Here is a 16410-nt window from a genome sequence, read left to right on the forward strand (position 1 = left end):
GCAATGGTAAATAACCCCCAAAGAATAATTTGTCCCCCAAAGTGCGTAGTTTATCTATTTTTAATTCACCCTTCATTTGAAAAAACTTTTTGAAAGGAATCTCTCTATATATAAAACCCTAATATGCAAATAGACCGAGCAGCTGAACAACAGAACAACTGGTCGCTATGACGTGCACTAACCACCAGGGGGCACACAGAACATGGCGGGCGTCGACCATGGTGGGATGATGGAGCAGGTGAGCTGGGGTGCCAGACCAAGGCAGGGCGCTGGTCACTGTCATCAGGGCGAGCCTCTGGTGGTTACTGAAAATCATTTGCTCCTGTGCGCAGTGGTCATGCCTAGCACTCGCACCTGCTGCCTGCAGTGGCTCCCACTGCCTCATCCACTGCCAGCACCCGGCTCCAGCCCTGATCACTCAGCACCATCAGTGGATGCAAGTGGTGGCTGGTGGCCCTGATCGCTCCTCAGGGCCTCTCCACCTTCCCCTGCTCCTGAGGGGCGATTGGGGCAGCAGCCTCTACTCTCACCTGCTGATGGCGCTGGCCCCACTTGCACCCACTGCTGGTTGCTGGTCCCAACCACTCCGTTCAGTCAGCCAGTGTGAGCGTGCCTGGGCCATCAGCGTGTGGGAGCTGTGGTGGTGGGAATGAGGCTGCTGACAGACAGGACCAGGCACCATAGTGGGAGGGGCACTCAGGACGGGCCGAAACCCGCCCCTGTGCCCACCGCAGCCTGGCGGCCCACAGTTCCTTTCAAAGTGCACCTTCTGTGGGCAAGTTGCTCCATCTTTCTGCACTTGAACTTTTTCAGCTGAAGAGGTAATAGCACCAGCTCTGCCCACCCCACAGCATTGTTATGGGGATTAAATGAGCTGACAAATGTGAAAGGGTCTTGAAATTTAAAACATAACGCATGAAAAGAATTCTGTGTTGTTCACTGTGCCAACTATATGCCTGAATGAGAATAAAAAGTGTGTGTGTTTTTATTTCTGCGTACATGTCATGGAAACTACATAAAGGAATTTTGAAAATAAAATACAGATGACCTATGAACAATGGGAGGGTAAGGGACACAGTCAAAAATCCACATATAGCTTTTGACTCCCAAAACACTTAATTACTAAGAGCCTACTGTTATATGTATTATGTACTGTATCCTTAGAGTAAAGTAAGCTAGAGAAAAGAAAATGTTATTAAGAGAATCATAAGGAAGAGAAAATGCATTTACACTACTGTATTTATTGGGGAACAAAATCTGCGTATAAGTGGACCTATGTAGGTCAAACCCCTATTATTCAAGGGTCAACTGTGGCCTCTCTCCAAAGTTCCAATAGTTAAAAATAAATTTATTTATTTATTTATTTATTTAATATTTATTAAGCGCCAGCTAGAGGAAAGTTATTCAGTTGGGTGGATTAAGAAGTGCCAAGATTAACGAATGTGGATTTGGAATCAAAGACTTACAATACAATATGTAAATATCAGAAATGACATACCTTTCCATTCACTCATCTTTATAAGCACAAGTTCAGCACATAAAACTGGTGGGTGTGAGACCTTCAATCTGTCAATAGTGGAGTTTAGACAAGTACTACACTCTTACCTTGATAGCCCTCTCATTATTTAGGTACCTAGACTAAAAAGGACGTGGAGAGAAAAGAAAATATTTACTGGTTTGGCTCAATTCCTGTCCTTACTGCTATGGACCCATAATTCATGTCATCATAGGAATAGCCTCATGTCCTGGCTTCTAAGGCTAAGACTCTATTTATGGGTAAGCAGGGGCATTATCGTTATCTTAGGACTTGCCTCATAGTTCAGGCCACACTAGAAATTGGATGGGAGTGTTAAGAAAAGAGATTTCTGTCTGAGCAGCATATTTTTGCCTTTCTATCACAGACAAAACTGTGGCCAATGGCAGTTCACTCAGCCTGCTTTTTATTAATATTGGTGGTGACAGAACACACCCAGTTTCATTACCAGCTCTTCAGGTGCTTTCAAACATAATGGCTTTTGTCTCCCCCATTTAAGTGCTGGGGCAAGGAGAGCTACAGAGTGGTGAGGGGACAGCTGTCTCAGCACCCGCTCCGGGAGCAGCGCAAACCCTTTATCTCCAAGCTCTCTCTAGTCCTAAACTCATGTACATGAGGTTCATCTGGCTCCCAAAGAACATCTTAGATTTTAGATACTGTCTTTTCCAGGCAAGGTCATTCATATGTACATATTCACTCCATAACTTTCACATGCCGTAATGAACGGAGGAAATGTAAACATATGGTTGTCTTAGGGACAGGACTCTCATTTCCCTATTTGACCTTTGCCCACTTATTCATCATGTTATCTTCCTTCCTTCCAGAAATAGCGGTGGTGACTGCTACCAGTCACCTTGGCTTATGGTCCTCAATCCAGTGGATAATCTAAGCAAGATTACTGTGCAGTGGAGAGTAAAGAACCTTCATTCCCCTCCAGGCGGACTCCATTTCCCTAGCTGTGGGTCAAGACTAAGTTCAGAGGTCAGAGATCTAGCAAGATAGTGGGGTGTATTTCAGGTCTTCAAATAGGAAGAAAACGGAGCGGAGCACACCCTTATTTCCCTTCCCCACTTTTATTCCCACGAAAGGACCCCAGGTTAATACTGAGGAGCCTGATTGTGGTGATGGGGGACAGGCAGGTGGAACCTGGGAGTGAGGACACCAGGACTCAGTGATCCAGATCTGTTTCGGGCTGCGTTCTGCGTTGTTCCATCCGAGCTGAGAGCACTCTTGGCTTCCTGTCAGCTCACACCTCCTGGAGCGGTGCCTTCGTCTGCACTTTTGGACGACTGCCTATTCTGTCTGTAGCATCTCATCTTTTCTCTGTGTGTTTAACTTGCTGTTTTCTTGGCTAATCTGCATGGAATTCTTCTAATTCCAATAAACAGCAGTGCAATGTGTATTTCCCTGGCTAACAATATGCTAAGCCCAGTGAGTATAATGAAGTAGGGAAGCAGGTTTTTCTTATTTAGGAAAAGAGCGCCGAGTTGGTCTTTTGAGGCAGATGCTCCAGTGCCAGGCAGGACTTCAGTGTGACCAAACAATCTTTGCATTGCCTTCCTCGTTTAGATGCCCTGCATCAGGTCAATCATGGCTCCGATCGGCAGGAACTCTGGTGCCCACAGAGTTAAAATATTTCCCAGGTCCCCAGTCCCTGTCCTCCGCATCCACGACCCAGGGTGGGGCTAAGGGTCTTGACCTTGTCACTCTTCCTGAGGACAAGAGCAGAGGAATTGATGAATCCAACTGTGAATTCCGTGTCCCGGAAAAAAAAAAAAGAAGCAAAAATCTTTTCCAGCACAACAACTGATCCAAATCTTCTCTTAGTCATCCGTGTTGCTTGCTGGTAGCTGAGAGCAAAAAGAAAACGTGAACTTGGCTTTGCTATTAAATGTAGAGGAGCAAGGTAAACGAGTCCCTTATTTTCCTTTCCAAATTTTTAAGATGGTAATTAGGAGAACTAGCACCAGGCAGGCCTGAGTGAATACAAACAAGACCCCTATAGGCAGTGCAGTGTATTAATGTAAAAATATGCCTAGACAACGTAACTTGTCAGAGAGGATTATTTCTACTTAGTGAGTCTGCAGGAGCCCCTTTGCTCCACCATTCAGAATTTGACTAGAGAAGAGAGTGGGGCAAGAGAGAGAGAGAGAGAGAGAGAGAGAGAGAGAGAGGGAGGGAGGGAGGGAGAGAGAGCGCGCATTAGTGAACAGCTACTGTGGCATTGATGTTTGAGCGCACTTCTGAACTGGCTTTGTTGAGACTATCAGTGTCTCAGTGCAGAAAGCATGCGCTGTCCCAAATCCGCTGTTACTATGAGAAATGAGGAGCTGCTTTTAAGGTATGTTCGGTGGCCTTTGTTTTAATGTGTCCTTTTCTCGTTTCCAGAACTGGTTGAAACAATAATCCTGCTCTGAAGCAAGTATCTTAGAAGAGGGGGGAAAAAATCTAGAGAGAGAGGAAGAGAGAGAGGGAAACAAAATTGAGACCAAGAGATTGGGAGAAAGAGAGAGCAAGCGAGAGAAAGGACAAGGACTGCTGCGTGCGAGTTCTATTTGCAGGAGTTGCCTTTTGAAAGCATATCATGTTTTTGCTCCCTGCGATTTGTGAGTGGCCAGTGGCTCATTTTAAAGGCTCCGAATCTGGCTCTTGGTTTGTCTTTTCCTTTGCAATGCCTAAGCCTCTTTCCTTATTATGCACTCTGCATGGAGTAATGACCGAAAAAGGAGCTAAAGAGACCCCATATTAGACTTACGTTCCAAATACCGCTCTAATCTGGACTTAGCCTACCTAGATAGTCCTTCTGTGTTACCAGGTTTGGATCACTTTATCCTGTTTGCCAAAATGTGTACCTTTTAAAGACCTCTGTTCATGCATGGCGTCCTGGGTCCCTATGTATTGAAAACAAATATTTGTTTCCTGTATCTGTGTTGAGGTTCTATCGCCTACCAAGAATGAGCCACCACTGACCTTTTGGGAAGCAGAGAAAGAATTATGAGAGATTTGGCATCCTGCTTTGAAAAATGTAGTCTTTTGTTTATTTGCGAGCAGACATTGTAGCACTGAATACATCTTTGGGTTTGACAATGGGACCCGTTGAACAATGGAGCTGTCAAACTAGCTTAATGCATGTCTGGGCCCTTTTTTTTTCTTTTTCTTTCTCAACGCCCTTTTTATCTGCTATAATCTTGTTTGTATAGACTATACGGAATGAATAGCATTTGGTACTGCTTGTTTGTGGTCTTGTGCTTTTAAAAAATTTAATATCTGCCGTTCATAGAGCTTTTTGCATTTTGCAGCTATGTTGGTTGGATTAAGTTAAAGATTTATTGCTTACCTCTCTGTTAACTACAGAAAGAAATGTATTGATTGAGACTGCTTGTAATACCATTATCATTCTGGCAAATACCTTGTTATCAACATGCCTCTACAGTATTTATGCTTGGGGATTTAAAATTTGTCTATTTGGTGGGCTTACAGAATGTAGCAAGAAAGAAGTTAAGAGAAATATTTCTGTGTTGAAGTAAATTATAATTTTTAAACTTGATCTCCTCTTTTGGCATACAAATAGAGAAATGGTTTAGAAATTCAAAGATAAGTGAGAACTTTTGCCCTTATTATTTTGGTCACAAACTATTATTATATAGCCTGTTAAGTTAAAGGTCTCTGTGGAACATATTGATTTCTGATATATGGTTATGTGCTCATAAAAATGCATTTCCATGAAGGGCAAACATTTCTCACATACATCCTCAATTTTTTTTTTCTTTTTGTGACATAAGCATCTATTTCTAATGTGAAAACAGTGAGACCTCAAAAAGAGAAAATGGAAAAATCTGTTTTGAACTTCTCATAATATTAAAATCGCTTTTATTCTCAAAATATATATAAAAGAATGGACCTTATAATATTAAATGGTGCCCTGGCCAGTTTGGCTCAGTGGATAGAGCGTCAGCCTGTGAACTGAAAGGTCCCAGGTTCAATTCCGGTCAAGGGCACATGCCTGGGTTGTGGGCTTGATCCCCAGGGGGGGACTTGCAGGAGGCAGCCGATTCATGATTCTCTCTCTATCATGGATGTTTCTATCTCTCTCTCCCTCTTCCTTCCTTTCTGAAATTAATAAAAATATATTTAAAAAATAATATTAAATGGTAATTTATTCACATGACAATCATCACATTGAGATTGGTTTCTGTAAATAATATTTTTTTTTTACCTAACATTTTAATGTTTTGTTTTATTTAGCTGCTTATGCCAGAGCAATATTTTGAAAAATATCAGTAAATTTATGGAGAGAGATTAAGGACCTAATTTTTAAAAACAGAAGGAGAGTCATTTTAAAGGGCAAAATTTAAAGATATTTAGTTACAATGATTTCCTCTTAGATTATATTGTGGTTTAAATTAGTGAAAATACCGGTAAAAAAGGAACAAGATGTATTCTTTATGAAAACACAGTTATGAAATAGTAACTGTTTTTTAGAGTTTGGACTTACATTTTAATTTATTAAACTTAAGTTGAAATGTTGTGAAATACTTAACTCAGAATAATTTAAATTAATGTTACAGGCTAAAAAAAAATGCCTTCTTAAGTATAGATTTTTCTATGGACAATACTTTCAGAGCCTGTGTGGACCCAAACGTATCTGCAGTATAATGATATTTTTAAAGTTATCCATTGTGAATAGAATGGATTTTAAATGCGTACTTATTATGTTCTCTTACTCCCAATGGGATCTGAACTGCTCACTCCATCAGGTATGCCAATAATTGCTTTTAGGATGAGCTCATAAAAGGTAATTGGTGAAGCTTTATAACTGAAGCTGGCCCACGGTTACCAGCACACCTAGATGCTGCTTTCATGGGAAATTTTTATTCCAAAGCAAAGGTTGCAAAGCAAATTTTTTTGTGGTTTGGAAGAAAAATAGCCCCCTGTGCTCCTTAGCTGCCTGTCAGTAGCACACTGAAATAAAGAGATACCTTGGGAACCTCCATGTTGAATTTTTGACTAAATTATAATTATTTCCCTGAGATCTATTCACTTGGATTTCTAGGTGGTCTTGAGATCCCCTTTTCAGCATTCCACATCCATATTCTCTTTTCCGTTAGCCTGCTGGGGAAGGTAGGAGATTGCCTAAAGTTGGCAAACTTGTCTGCATCTCTGTTCACAACAGTAACAAGATGTGTAATCTGTATCTTGCCATCAGTGTGGTGATCCCCCTCCGTAGTGACCTAAAGAAATGTCAAAGTACATTTTCATTCTAAGCCAGGACTTGCAGAAAAGAAATAGCAAAAGATTCAAGCCGGGAAAATGGCTTCTTTCAATAGAGTGACCAGTGCACCCTTCACACACAAGCCTCCGGAATACCCACGTAGCCATGCTCAGCAGGCCACAGGCTGAGATCTGTAACCTCCATGTATTGGTATCCCTTTATTTGTTAAAATAAAACCTCACCATTTTCTCTCTCTCTCTCTTTTTTTTAACAGTCGTGTATACAATAGCAAAATATTCTTCTGGGACTGAAAATCAAAGAAGAACATTTGATTAATATGCATATCTGGAACTTTATAGCAAGTACAGATTGTGCTTGAATAGGTAGGAAGTCATTCCAAGAGTGAATCAATACTAATTATTGTAATCAGGGGGGTTAATTAGGTGAGAATGTGGCTGATGGGAAGTTCATTGCTCAGAGCCCTGGAAATACCCAGGTTGATGAAAAGAAAGGCAGGATGCGAAAGGAAGAGAGCTGTGTGGGAAGGATTGCTCCGACTCGGGGGTCAGTGTTCGCAGAGGTGAAGCACACCTGATTTGGTGTGATCGTGGCAGTGAGGAAATTAGAAATCTCCAATTTAGGTCCTTGTGTAGAGATTTCTGTAAAAGTCATTGGAACTGCCGCTTGTTTAGTGGCATCTCGCCCAGATCCATAGCATCTTTCTGCACCTCTTCAAACAGTAACAAGTACAGTCTATTCCTTTGCAATCATGCCTTCGATCATCCTTATTAGCCTTCCTGAATTTCTTTCTACGGTTTGGTGATTCCTGGGGATTTCCCCTTTCATAAAACTATTGATTGCTTCTGTAATGTTTATTGGCTTTGGGAATTTTCTGAACTCACAGTGACTTTTTTTTTTCCGTAGGAAAGATGAGGTGGCAGTGGTTTGGAGAGGATTAAAACCTGTGGCATTTTCCTTAAGGGACATGGGGAAGAGGGTGTCAGAGGAAGGAAAGCATATGTGAGGTTTTAATGTTGTAGCCCATTAAGGCTGGAAATGAAGTGTCCTAGAGCTGCAGCACCTTTCTGATCACGTGACACCAATCTACAGAGATTGGGCTGAGATGGAAGCCAGGCATACTTGTAAGAGAGAGAGAGAGAGAGAGAGAGAGAGAGAGAGAGAGAGAGTGTGTGTGTGTGTGTGTGTGTGTGTGTGGTTAACCCTGACTTGCGATGAGGTACACTTGGTTCCCAAACGCAGTCTTCTGCTTCACGTGATTATCTTTAAGGATTATCGTGCACAGGTATGTTTGTCTTCTCTGTAGCATTCTCCTCCCTGTGGGACTCATCCCAAGCCCATTTCCGTGTATGTCAAGGCCATCAGAGTTAATGGGAACTGGCATTTGTGGGGAGAGGATGACAGTGGCCCAGAGTGACAGGTATTACCAGGACAGCTCAAGCGGCCACCTCAGCCCATTCCAAGTTGAACCGCCCATGACTGGCTGCTTAGGACTGTGATGAATCACTGGAGTTTATGAAGCAGGACTTGCCAACATGCCCTCGGAGCAAAAGAAACACTAGAATTTTCCTGTAAAATCATTCTGTTCAACCCGCTTTGTTGTCTTGGCCAAGAAGAGCTGTCCGGGGCTTTTTAAATGCCTGTCTTGAGAAAGGTGGCAGCTGCAGTCCGTAAAACTCTGCTGAAACCTATGGATGGCATTGCTGGCTTCTAGCTGGCGTGTGAACAGACTAGAATGGGCACAGCTGTGCCTGATGCAGACATGGATCCGTTGCTTCTCACCCTCCCGGGGTGCTGCGCATCTCGGTAATTCAAGGGCCTTGCAATGTGGTTGTCTTTGTCATGGTATTCCTTTGTTAGTATCTTGGTCTGGGACCCCAGCTCTCTTCTGGATTCTGTGAGACGGCTCGCTGCTCATTCAGAGGTGATTTAAGAAGCGCTTCTGTAAATGAAAAGTGCACTGAGTTGGGGGTGGTTGGCATGAGTTCCTGGTGGCAGCAGTTAGGATGCCTTTGACCTTCTCTTTGGAAACTGACTTGATAAAAAGGGGTGGAGACCTCATTCCAAGCCCCAGTGCCTACTCTCCATCAACCAGAATTGTCCTCTTTGCTCTGGTTTAGATTGTTGGTCTCAGATGTCGAAGTGTCAGCGGAAACTCTAATGCTATAGAACAATAACATTGAGACTGGCTTTCTCTTCCTTCCCACTTGCCAGTTCCAGGTTTAAACAAAGATTGGAGGGTGTGAGTGTTATGATTAGAGGTACGAAATAACATCAAAATTTATTAACCATCGACTCTATGCCTGGCACTATACGAGGTGGTTTCTTTTATCTTTTCTAATTTAATTCTTACATATATCCAAGAGGTCTGTTATTCCCATTTTAAAGCTGAACAAACTGGGCTCGAGAAAGGTAAAGTAGGAGGCCTAGAGACACAGCTTGTAGTGGAAGGGATTCTAACTCAGGGCTCAAACAACTCTTTCCTTGGCCAACTTGAAAGTATAACAATTGGATATTTGACACATAAAAGTCAAGTCTTCCTCTGGGCCTGCATGCCCACTGTGGACTTTGATTGGTACACACCTCACCTCCTGGTTTTGACACTGAGTAAGCTGTGAAGTCAGAAAGGGAAAAGAAAGCGAACAAAATCTCAGCAGTGTTTTGCTTCTGAGTTCTGCCCACAACTCCCCTCTGTGTCCCGGCTTGTTCATGAGGTCTTTGAATTAAAGCGTCCTAAGCCTCACTTTTCTCAGGCTTTAATCTGTATAATGGGAACAAATGTCGGAAGGAATAATGGAGTGCTTTAAAGCTTTATGAAGTTGAAACATGACTTTTTATCTGTATGCATGGCCAAAATATGTCATGCTGGGATCATAACCAATCTGGCAATAAAGACATATTATGCTCAATATAGGACAGAGCCTCAGCCATCAAGAAGCTCACAGCAATTGTGAGACAGAGCAGTGGGTAAGCAAGTATCAAGTGGTGTAATGCCGAGGAGGGGGACATTGAACTAGGCCTTGAACGACCGATGAGTGAGGAGGAGAGGGAAGATGTTCTTAGAACACCTTGGTCTTATCTTTCTATTGAAAAGAGCAAAACAAAATCTTCAGCCTCGTCACCTTTCTTTTTCAGATTCTCAATGTCATTCACATCTCTCCTTCTCTCTAACCTTGCCACATTCCTATGAAATAGGACAAATGTAGCTATTAGCCTCCAGAGAGTATGGGGAAACTAAGTGATTGGGTAACACAAAGGTTTATACTCAGCAGTAGAGACAAGATGAGAGAATACATTCCACTTAGCTTGGGTAGGTAGCTACACCACTTTTCCATGAAGAATTTAGTTAGGTTTTTTGTTTGTTTGTTTTTAAGAGAAAGGGACACAAAATCTTTTTTTTTCCTAATGGACTTCATGGGAATTAGCATCAAAAGCAAGCTTAAATAAAAAGCCACTTGGGATCTTTTGAAAACCTCTATCATAAGCTAAAAATGGCTAGAGATTTGAACCATATTCTAGGGAAAAGAATAAATTTCCTGTGCTCAAAACCTTAATGTATTTTCAACCTCCATGTCACATTAATAGCTTGGTTATATAATTGCGATGGGAATAATTAGGCTAACACATTGTACTTCTTATCTGAGGATCATGGTAGGTGTTGATTTTCCAGCCAGTCATCCCTACAAGGAAATGAGGGCCACCCATCTGACAAAGGTCTAGCGAGGAATCAGAAAATTAAATGGCGTTCCCAGCGTCCATCAACTCTGTGGCAGAATCACATGCAGAATGCAACAGGTGTGGTTCTTAAATTGTATAATCTTTTTCACTCAGTTTGAAAGCAGCATTTGCCTTAAAGAGTCTAGTCTGCATGCGCCGTATCAGATGACTTCTGATCCTCGTCACCAGAAGCTCTTTGATGGGGCTCTGTCATCAGCGTGGATAAAGTAGATTCATGCATTTTGTTTTGCAGAACCCCAGGCTTTTGCTCTCTAATCCTCACTCTAATTCATTTGTTCAGGGAAAGGAGAGACATTCAGGCAAATGGGGCTGTCATGCCTGCAGAGATTTCCTCTCTAGTTGATATTGTGATTCTTGTCAAGGGCTGCCTAGGGCCGCAGTCGGCAAACTGCAGCTCTTTGGCCCCTTGAGTGTGGCTCTTCCTAAGCCTTAGGAGTACCCTAATTAAGTTAATAACAATGTACCTACCTATATAGTTTAAGTTTAAAAAATTGGGCTCTCAAAAGAAATTTCAATCGTTGTATTGTTGATAGTTGGCTCTGTTGACTAAAGAGTTTGCCGACCAGTGGACTCTAGGGCAACCCTCCTCCCCCTTAGGCTAAAACTTCCATTGCTCTTTCTTTCACACCCACCTGTTGCTGGTTTCTCTCTGGACCTAGTATTTTGCCTGCTACTATATCCCACCCAGCTGCTGCCACTCAGCTGTTGTCCTCCATCAAGCAACCATTTCTCCTTTTTAAATTTAACAACACGTGACAGTAAGATGAGAACTTTGGGCCAGTTGGGGAAAACCTTTTGTGGGGGTGGGAGTGTTGAAGGGCAGATTGCCAAGAACTAAAACCCTCATTCTGATAGGTATAAATGTTGTTCCTACCGCCAGCCTGGCACCAGATAAGGGTGCCTGGGATCGTCTGACAAATCTCGGCATCTTCAAGAGGCTACTGAAGCATTCCTTCAGAGTTTTGTGTTGTTTTTCTTTCCTGGGTGCCTTTGTGTACAAATCGCCATGCTGGACAGACAAGCCTTGTTTGTCTCCCCATCCTTTCTCCATTCTCCTTCCCAATTTTCACATCCGACTTACTCACTTCATGGGACACAATCGTACAGCCTCCCCCTCCCACCCCTTGTCTGGAAGGAAGCCCAACTCCAGAGACAGCTGTTCCTAGGTCGGAAATCAGCCTTGGTCAAGGCTAAGGCAAACTTGATTTTTCTGGCAGATAAGCAGCCCACAACAACTCATTTCACTTTTGTAGTCACCTGCCTCTTCAGACACCAGCTGTAGAGGGAAGCTTCTGGTATTGTCTGGCTTCCATTTGAGAGAGAGAGCGAGAGAAAAGAGAAAGCCTAGGGTGGGGGGAACAAAGAAGGCAGCAGCGGTGTAATGGAGAAAGAAGGAAAAAGGAAAAGCAAGTTAGAGAGGGAAGTGATGAGCTGGCTGGGCTCTGGGTCTGTCAGATCCCCAGTGTTAACCTTTCATCCCCTTGGAATGGAAGCTTCTGAAAACCCTAGAAGGGCACCGCATTTGAGAGCCAGAAGGTATGTATGCAAAGAATGATCTTCAGGTTGAGGGCCTCTTCAGAGGGGAGATAAATTCAACAGTATGTGTTTTTGCTCTATTAAAAACAGATTCAGAAAAATACAATATTGCAAAAAGCCAGTAGCAGCTGTTCTCAAGGGAGAGTGACTATTTAAAATTCCCGTAAAAATGTAAAATATGAATTTAATAACGATCTCATCTTTATTGGCATTTAATTTCACTTAAGTTGTTTTCAGACTGTGATAAAATCTCCATTCCAGAAGGTTTCAAAAGCGTGTGGGGGAGATAATAAGGCGATAATTTTGAACTTATGATTGGTGATGTATTTATTTTTTAGATGATACTTTTATGAAGCTAAGAAAATATATATTTACAATGTCTCACTTAAGGATCTGTTTGTTTGTTTCCAAGTTGCTAATAAAACTGGGTAAACCCAGAACAATCCCATGGCCACCAAGTCAGATACTCTCTCAGGTACTTAAAATTCATGCAGATTTCAATTTTATTGGCTGGAAATGATGGGAAATCCCCTTATAGGGCCTCTATTTCCTGCTCCAAATGGCTTTGAGCACACTGGGCTTTTTTTTGTGTTTTTTTTTTTAACATAAACCAAATAGCTATGTTAATAAAATTTGAATTTGGAAATGGGACAGAGGAAAGACGTTTTGGATTCTTGTTTGTAATGATGAGCCAGAAGTGAGGAGGGGAAAAACCCTTTTATGAAGGTGGCTTTTTGAGTAGACAAAGTAGTGCTGGTTCATCTATAGTCACGTAGCTGATAGGTTGCTTTTAAAGAGATTACGATGCATAAAGTTATGTGTAGGAATATTTTTTAATGGAGATTCGTCATAAAATAGACAGGGTTGTCTGCAGGAGAAGAAAATTCTACAGATGAAACAGAAGTCTCTAAGTTGTCATATATACATGTACAAAGATGCTGAAAGGTCTGTAGTTGAGGGACTGCATTCTGGCTCATTGATTGAGGGGGGTGACAGGAATAGGACTGTTTGATTTCAAGCAGTGTGTCCTCCATGTACAAATGCATTTATTAGCATTCTGTTTCTATTGAGGGTTTTGTTCTTTTTTAAAAAATGCCAGTGATAATTCAGCGCTCAAACAATGACATTGGACAAAACTCAGTTTGAGCTGAGGCATGAGGGGGAAAGGGGTTTGCTGAAACAGCACAGTGCACCCCACTGCCTTGGAAGGCCTCATATAAAAATGAGGTCATTCAGAAACTTTCCCTTGAAGAGCTTCCAATTCTTGAATTGCCTTTTGTTTGGGAAATGAATAGCAAGTTGATTAAAAAAAGGAAGAAAAAAAAAGGAGACAATTAGGGAAGGTAGGGGGATGGGCCTAGGGAAGAGCTTGAGGTTTTTCTGCAAGGAAGCTAAAACTATGAGGAACGTCATGGTTCCCGACAGCTCTGTCCTTCATGGTGTCACCAACCAGGTGGCATCCACAAGAGGAGCCTGCTAATGGCCCCATCCTCTCTCACTGCTGTTAGTAAGATCCTTGGCTATAAAATAGCTTCATTGAACCCGAATGTTCAACAGCCCCCAGTGGAGCTGTCTGCCAAATAACTCCAACTGCCAAAACATGCTACCTGGTGGCTCATTACTGCGCGAAAATTTAAAAAGGGGCCCCGCTGAGTTATATTCAGATATATACATATTTGCCTTCTGTCAAAGCATTGAAATGAAAAATTTAAGTTTTTCATCAGGTGGTATTTGGTTGGGTTTTTGTTTTGTTTTTGGTTTTCTGCTCAAACCTTTGAAATTTGTGTACATATGCTGATATCATGGAAACAAAACCCTATGGGTGTGTGTGTGTGTGTGTGTGTGTGTGTGTGTGTGTTTTGTTTCTCCCTGGCACCTACATCAAGTGCATTCGCTACATTACTTGTGTATTTGGCTGCCAAACTATTTAAACTCAACCGTATCCCATAAGCTTTCCTTGGCGCATGCCGTCACTGTATCCCACATAAGAGTGATCTTTTATATTTGACCCCAGTTTTGCTTCTCACTCTAAATGGTAAAACAAGTGTGCTTTGAAAACTCTGGTACACTAGCTGTTGAATAAGGCAATAACCTATGCACTTGTAATTCTTTCTCTATGACCTACTTACACACTACTTCACCCTCCTTATAGTATGATTAAAAGCTTCTTTGAATCCACCATCGCCTCCAGGGATTGGAGGCAAGAATTTAACAAACTGCTGAGAAGGCTTAAGTCAGTAAGAGGGCTTCCCTACAGCTTCTCCCAACTAATTCACATGCAATTAAGGGGAAAATAAATATTTCAGAAGTGTACATGTTAATGAAGCCTTTTCTACCTTATGGAATGTAGACATAGATGGAGCTTTATTCCAGAGCTGATTTGAAAATATTTTTTCTTTTGATCAATGCAGTTGTGCTCTGCTTCTGTTCATTCATTTTAAAATAAATTTATTACATAGTCAGCTCATTATTTACATTTGGGATTTATGTAAATAATGGGTAGACAACCAAGAACTGTCAAGGTTTGTCTCATTTATCCAGCTAATTATTAAAATCATTGAAAGACCGACAGAATTCTTAAAATTTTAAAGGTAGCCTGCAGTAGCTGAGGGAAGGATAAATGTAACCTAGTATTATTAGGAAAAGTTTGGGCATTTTGAATGTACAAATTCATTTTATTGCACCCGCTTTTCAATTCCTTAAGAATCTAGACCTGGTTCCTCAGAAAGGCAATGCTTTCAAATGAAGGTTAGTCCTAGCTTTACATTCAATGCTCTTGGAATTGGAATTATCTTGGTCAAAAGCCAGATACACTGTTCAGCTGAAGAAGGAAACGGAGTGAATTATGTATGTTTGCCCTTAATTGAATACTCCAGGCCTGTTACTCTATATTGCTCAATGCATCAAGCCTGGATTTAAATTGCTATGTAAATTTAAATTGGTATATACATATCTATTTTCCTTCATAACCTCTAAAGATGGTCAATTCTCATTACCACACAAGAAATTGGTGAGAAAAAAATATTTTTCCCCCATATTGTGATGTCTGATACATTTAGCTACAAGCAGTACATTTACACGTGACTAAATTGTTTAACCCCCTGGCTACCGTGATTACCAAGAGGCAAACTATTAACGTGAGCTCTGCGATTTATAAGGTTGCTTTGAATTAGTCCATGAAGTAGTTTTACATACTTGTGACGTTGTGAAAAGTTCAGTTTCATCCAAATAACCAAACAATAAAACAATAATGAGAATGCTAAATTAGAATGCCACCATTATACATCATTTATCTTTCAAGAATTTTAGCAAATCACCTGGGAAAATCAAACTCACCTGCTTCTATTTATTTGTAAGTGTCTTGTCATTTTTCTCAATTCCTATCAGTAAGTCAGTCACAAATCTGAAATGGGTATTTAAGCTTCGTGGCCATGTAGACCTAACACTGTTCCATGAAGTCACTGTTGCTTTTTTAATCCTTGTATTAAATACTAGGAACTGGCAAATTCATGATTTATCTTTTTAAAAGAAAACATGATTTATTACTGTTTCTTATTTCCATTCCTTTATAATTCTTCGTGTTTTCAAGATGCTACAAAAGGAATCATAACTGTACAGAGATTGATTCGTCTTTCTCCTTAAAGCTCTGAGATAAGTCCCGGAATGTCACTTGGGCCATTTCTGAGATATTTACTTCGGCTAAACCACGAATCCTATTTCAGTTATTTTGGTTCATTCACACACAGACAAGTGTATCACACCGAGAGCATGCAAACCTTTGGGATAATCCTGTCTCCGGTGACTTTGGGATATGGCTTTGACCGGCCCGTGAACTAGGCTTTGGCCACACAGTGGCACGAAACCTAGCAGCGCTTCTTGGGCCTCTTGCCAGCGCCTGGAAACGGGGAATTAAGAGGAACAGGGCAGACTCCGAGCGCTGAGTATCTCTAGATGCTCTGGGACCCTAGGAAAAGTCGGGCTATTTTTAAAGCCGGTGAGCTCAGCAGCCCCAGCCGCCTGCCTGGGGCAGGTCCCTCCCCCGGGCGGGCCCTCAGGGGTTAAGCGGCGGCGCTTTTTAAGAAAGCCACCTTTGGGTACACAGCATTGCTGGCCTGGTCGGTGTTGCCACATTCCACCAGTAGGAGGCAGCACCTTCCACCATTTTACCTCTTCACTCAGGCTTTCAATTTTTATCATGGCATTTGGAAACAAGGTATTTGGGGTAGGGTTGCCAGATTTAGGAAAACAAAAGCAGCATGTCCAATTAAATTTAGACTTCAGGGAAACAGGAATCGTTTAGTAAAAGTATGTCCCAAATATTGCACTTATTTTACATGGTAACCCTAATTTTGGGTGGCGGAGAGGAGAGCTC

The 16410-nt window shown here is 41.7% G+C and overlaps 1 protein-coding gene across 9 annotated transcripts in view; it reads left to right on the forward strand.

Moving 5' to 3' along the window:
* The first annotated feature begins 3698 nt into the window (after positions 1-3698).
* CELF2 (CUGBP, Elav-like family member 2) overlaps positions 3699-16410 on the forward strand; it is a 342086-nt gene continuing 329374 nt past the window's right edge. For 4 of the 9 annotated variants that reach the window (XM_015569971.1, XM_015569972.1, XM_015569973.1 and 1 more), the window contains exon 1: positions 3699-3875. In XM_015569971.1, the coding sequence (XP_015425457.1) occupies positions 3823-3875 (53 nt within the window). In that variant the 5' untranslated portion in view covers positions 3699-3822. Of the gene's footprint in view, positions 3876-4207; positions 4350-16410 lie in introns of those variants that run through there. The other 5 variants (XM_015569974.1, XM_015569977.1, XM_015569978.1 and 2 more) reach the window with 3 other exon arrangements.

The sequence above is a fragment of the Myotis davidii genome, unplaced genomic scaffold, assembly GCF_000327345.1.
Source record: "Myotis davidii unplaced genomic scaffold, ASM32734v1 scaffold226, whole genome shotgun sequence".
Classification (NCBI taxonomy): Eukaryota; Metazoa; Chordata; class Mammalia; order Chiroptera; family Vespertilionidae; genus Myotis; species Myotis davidii.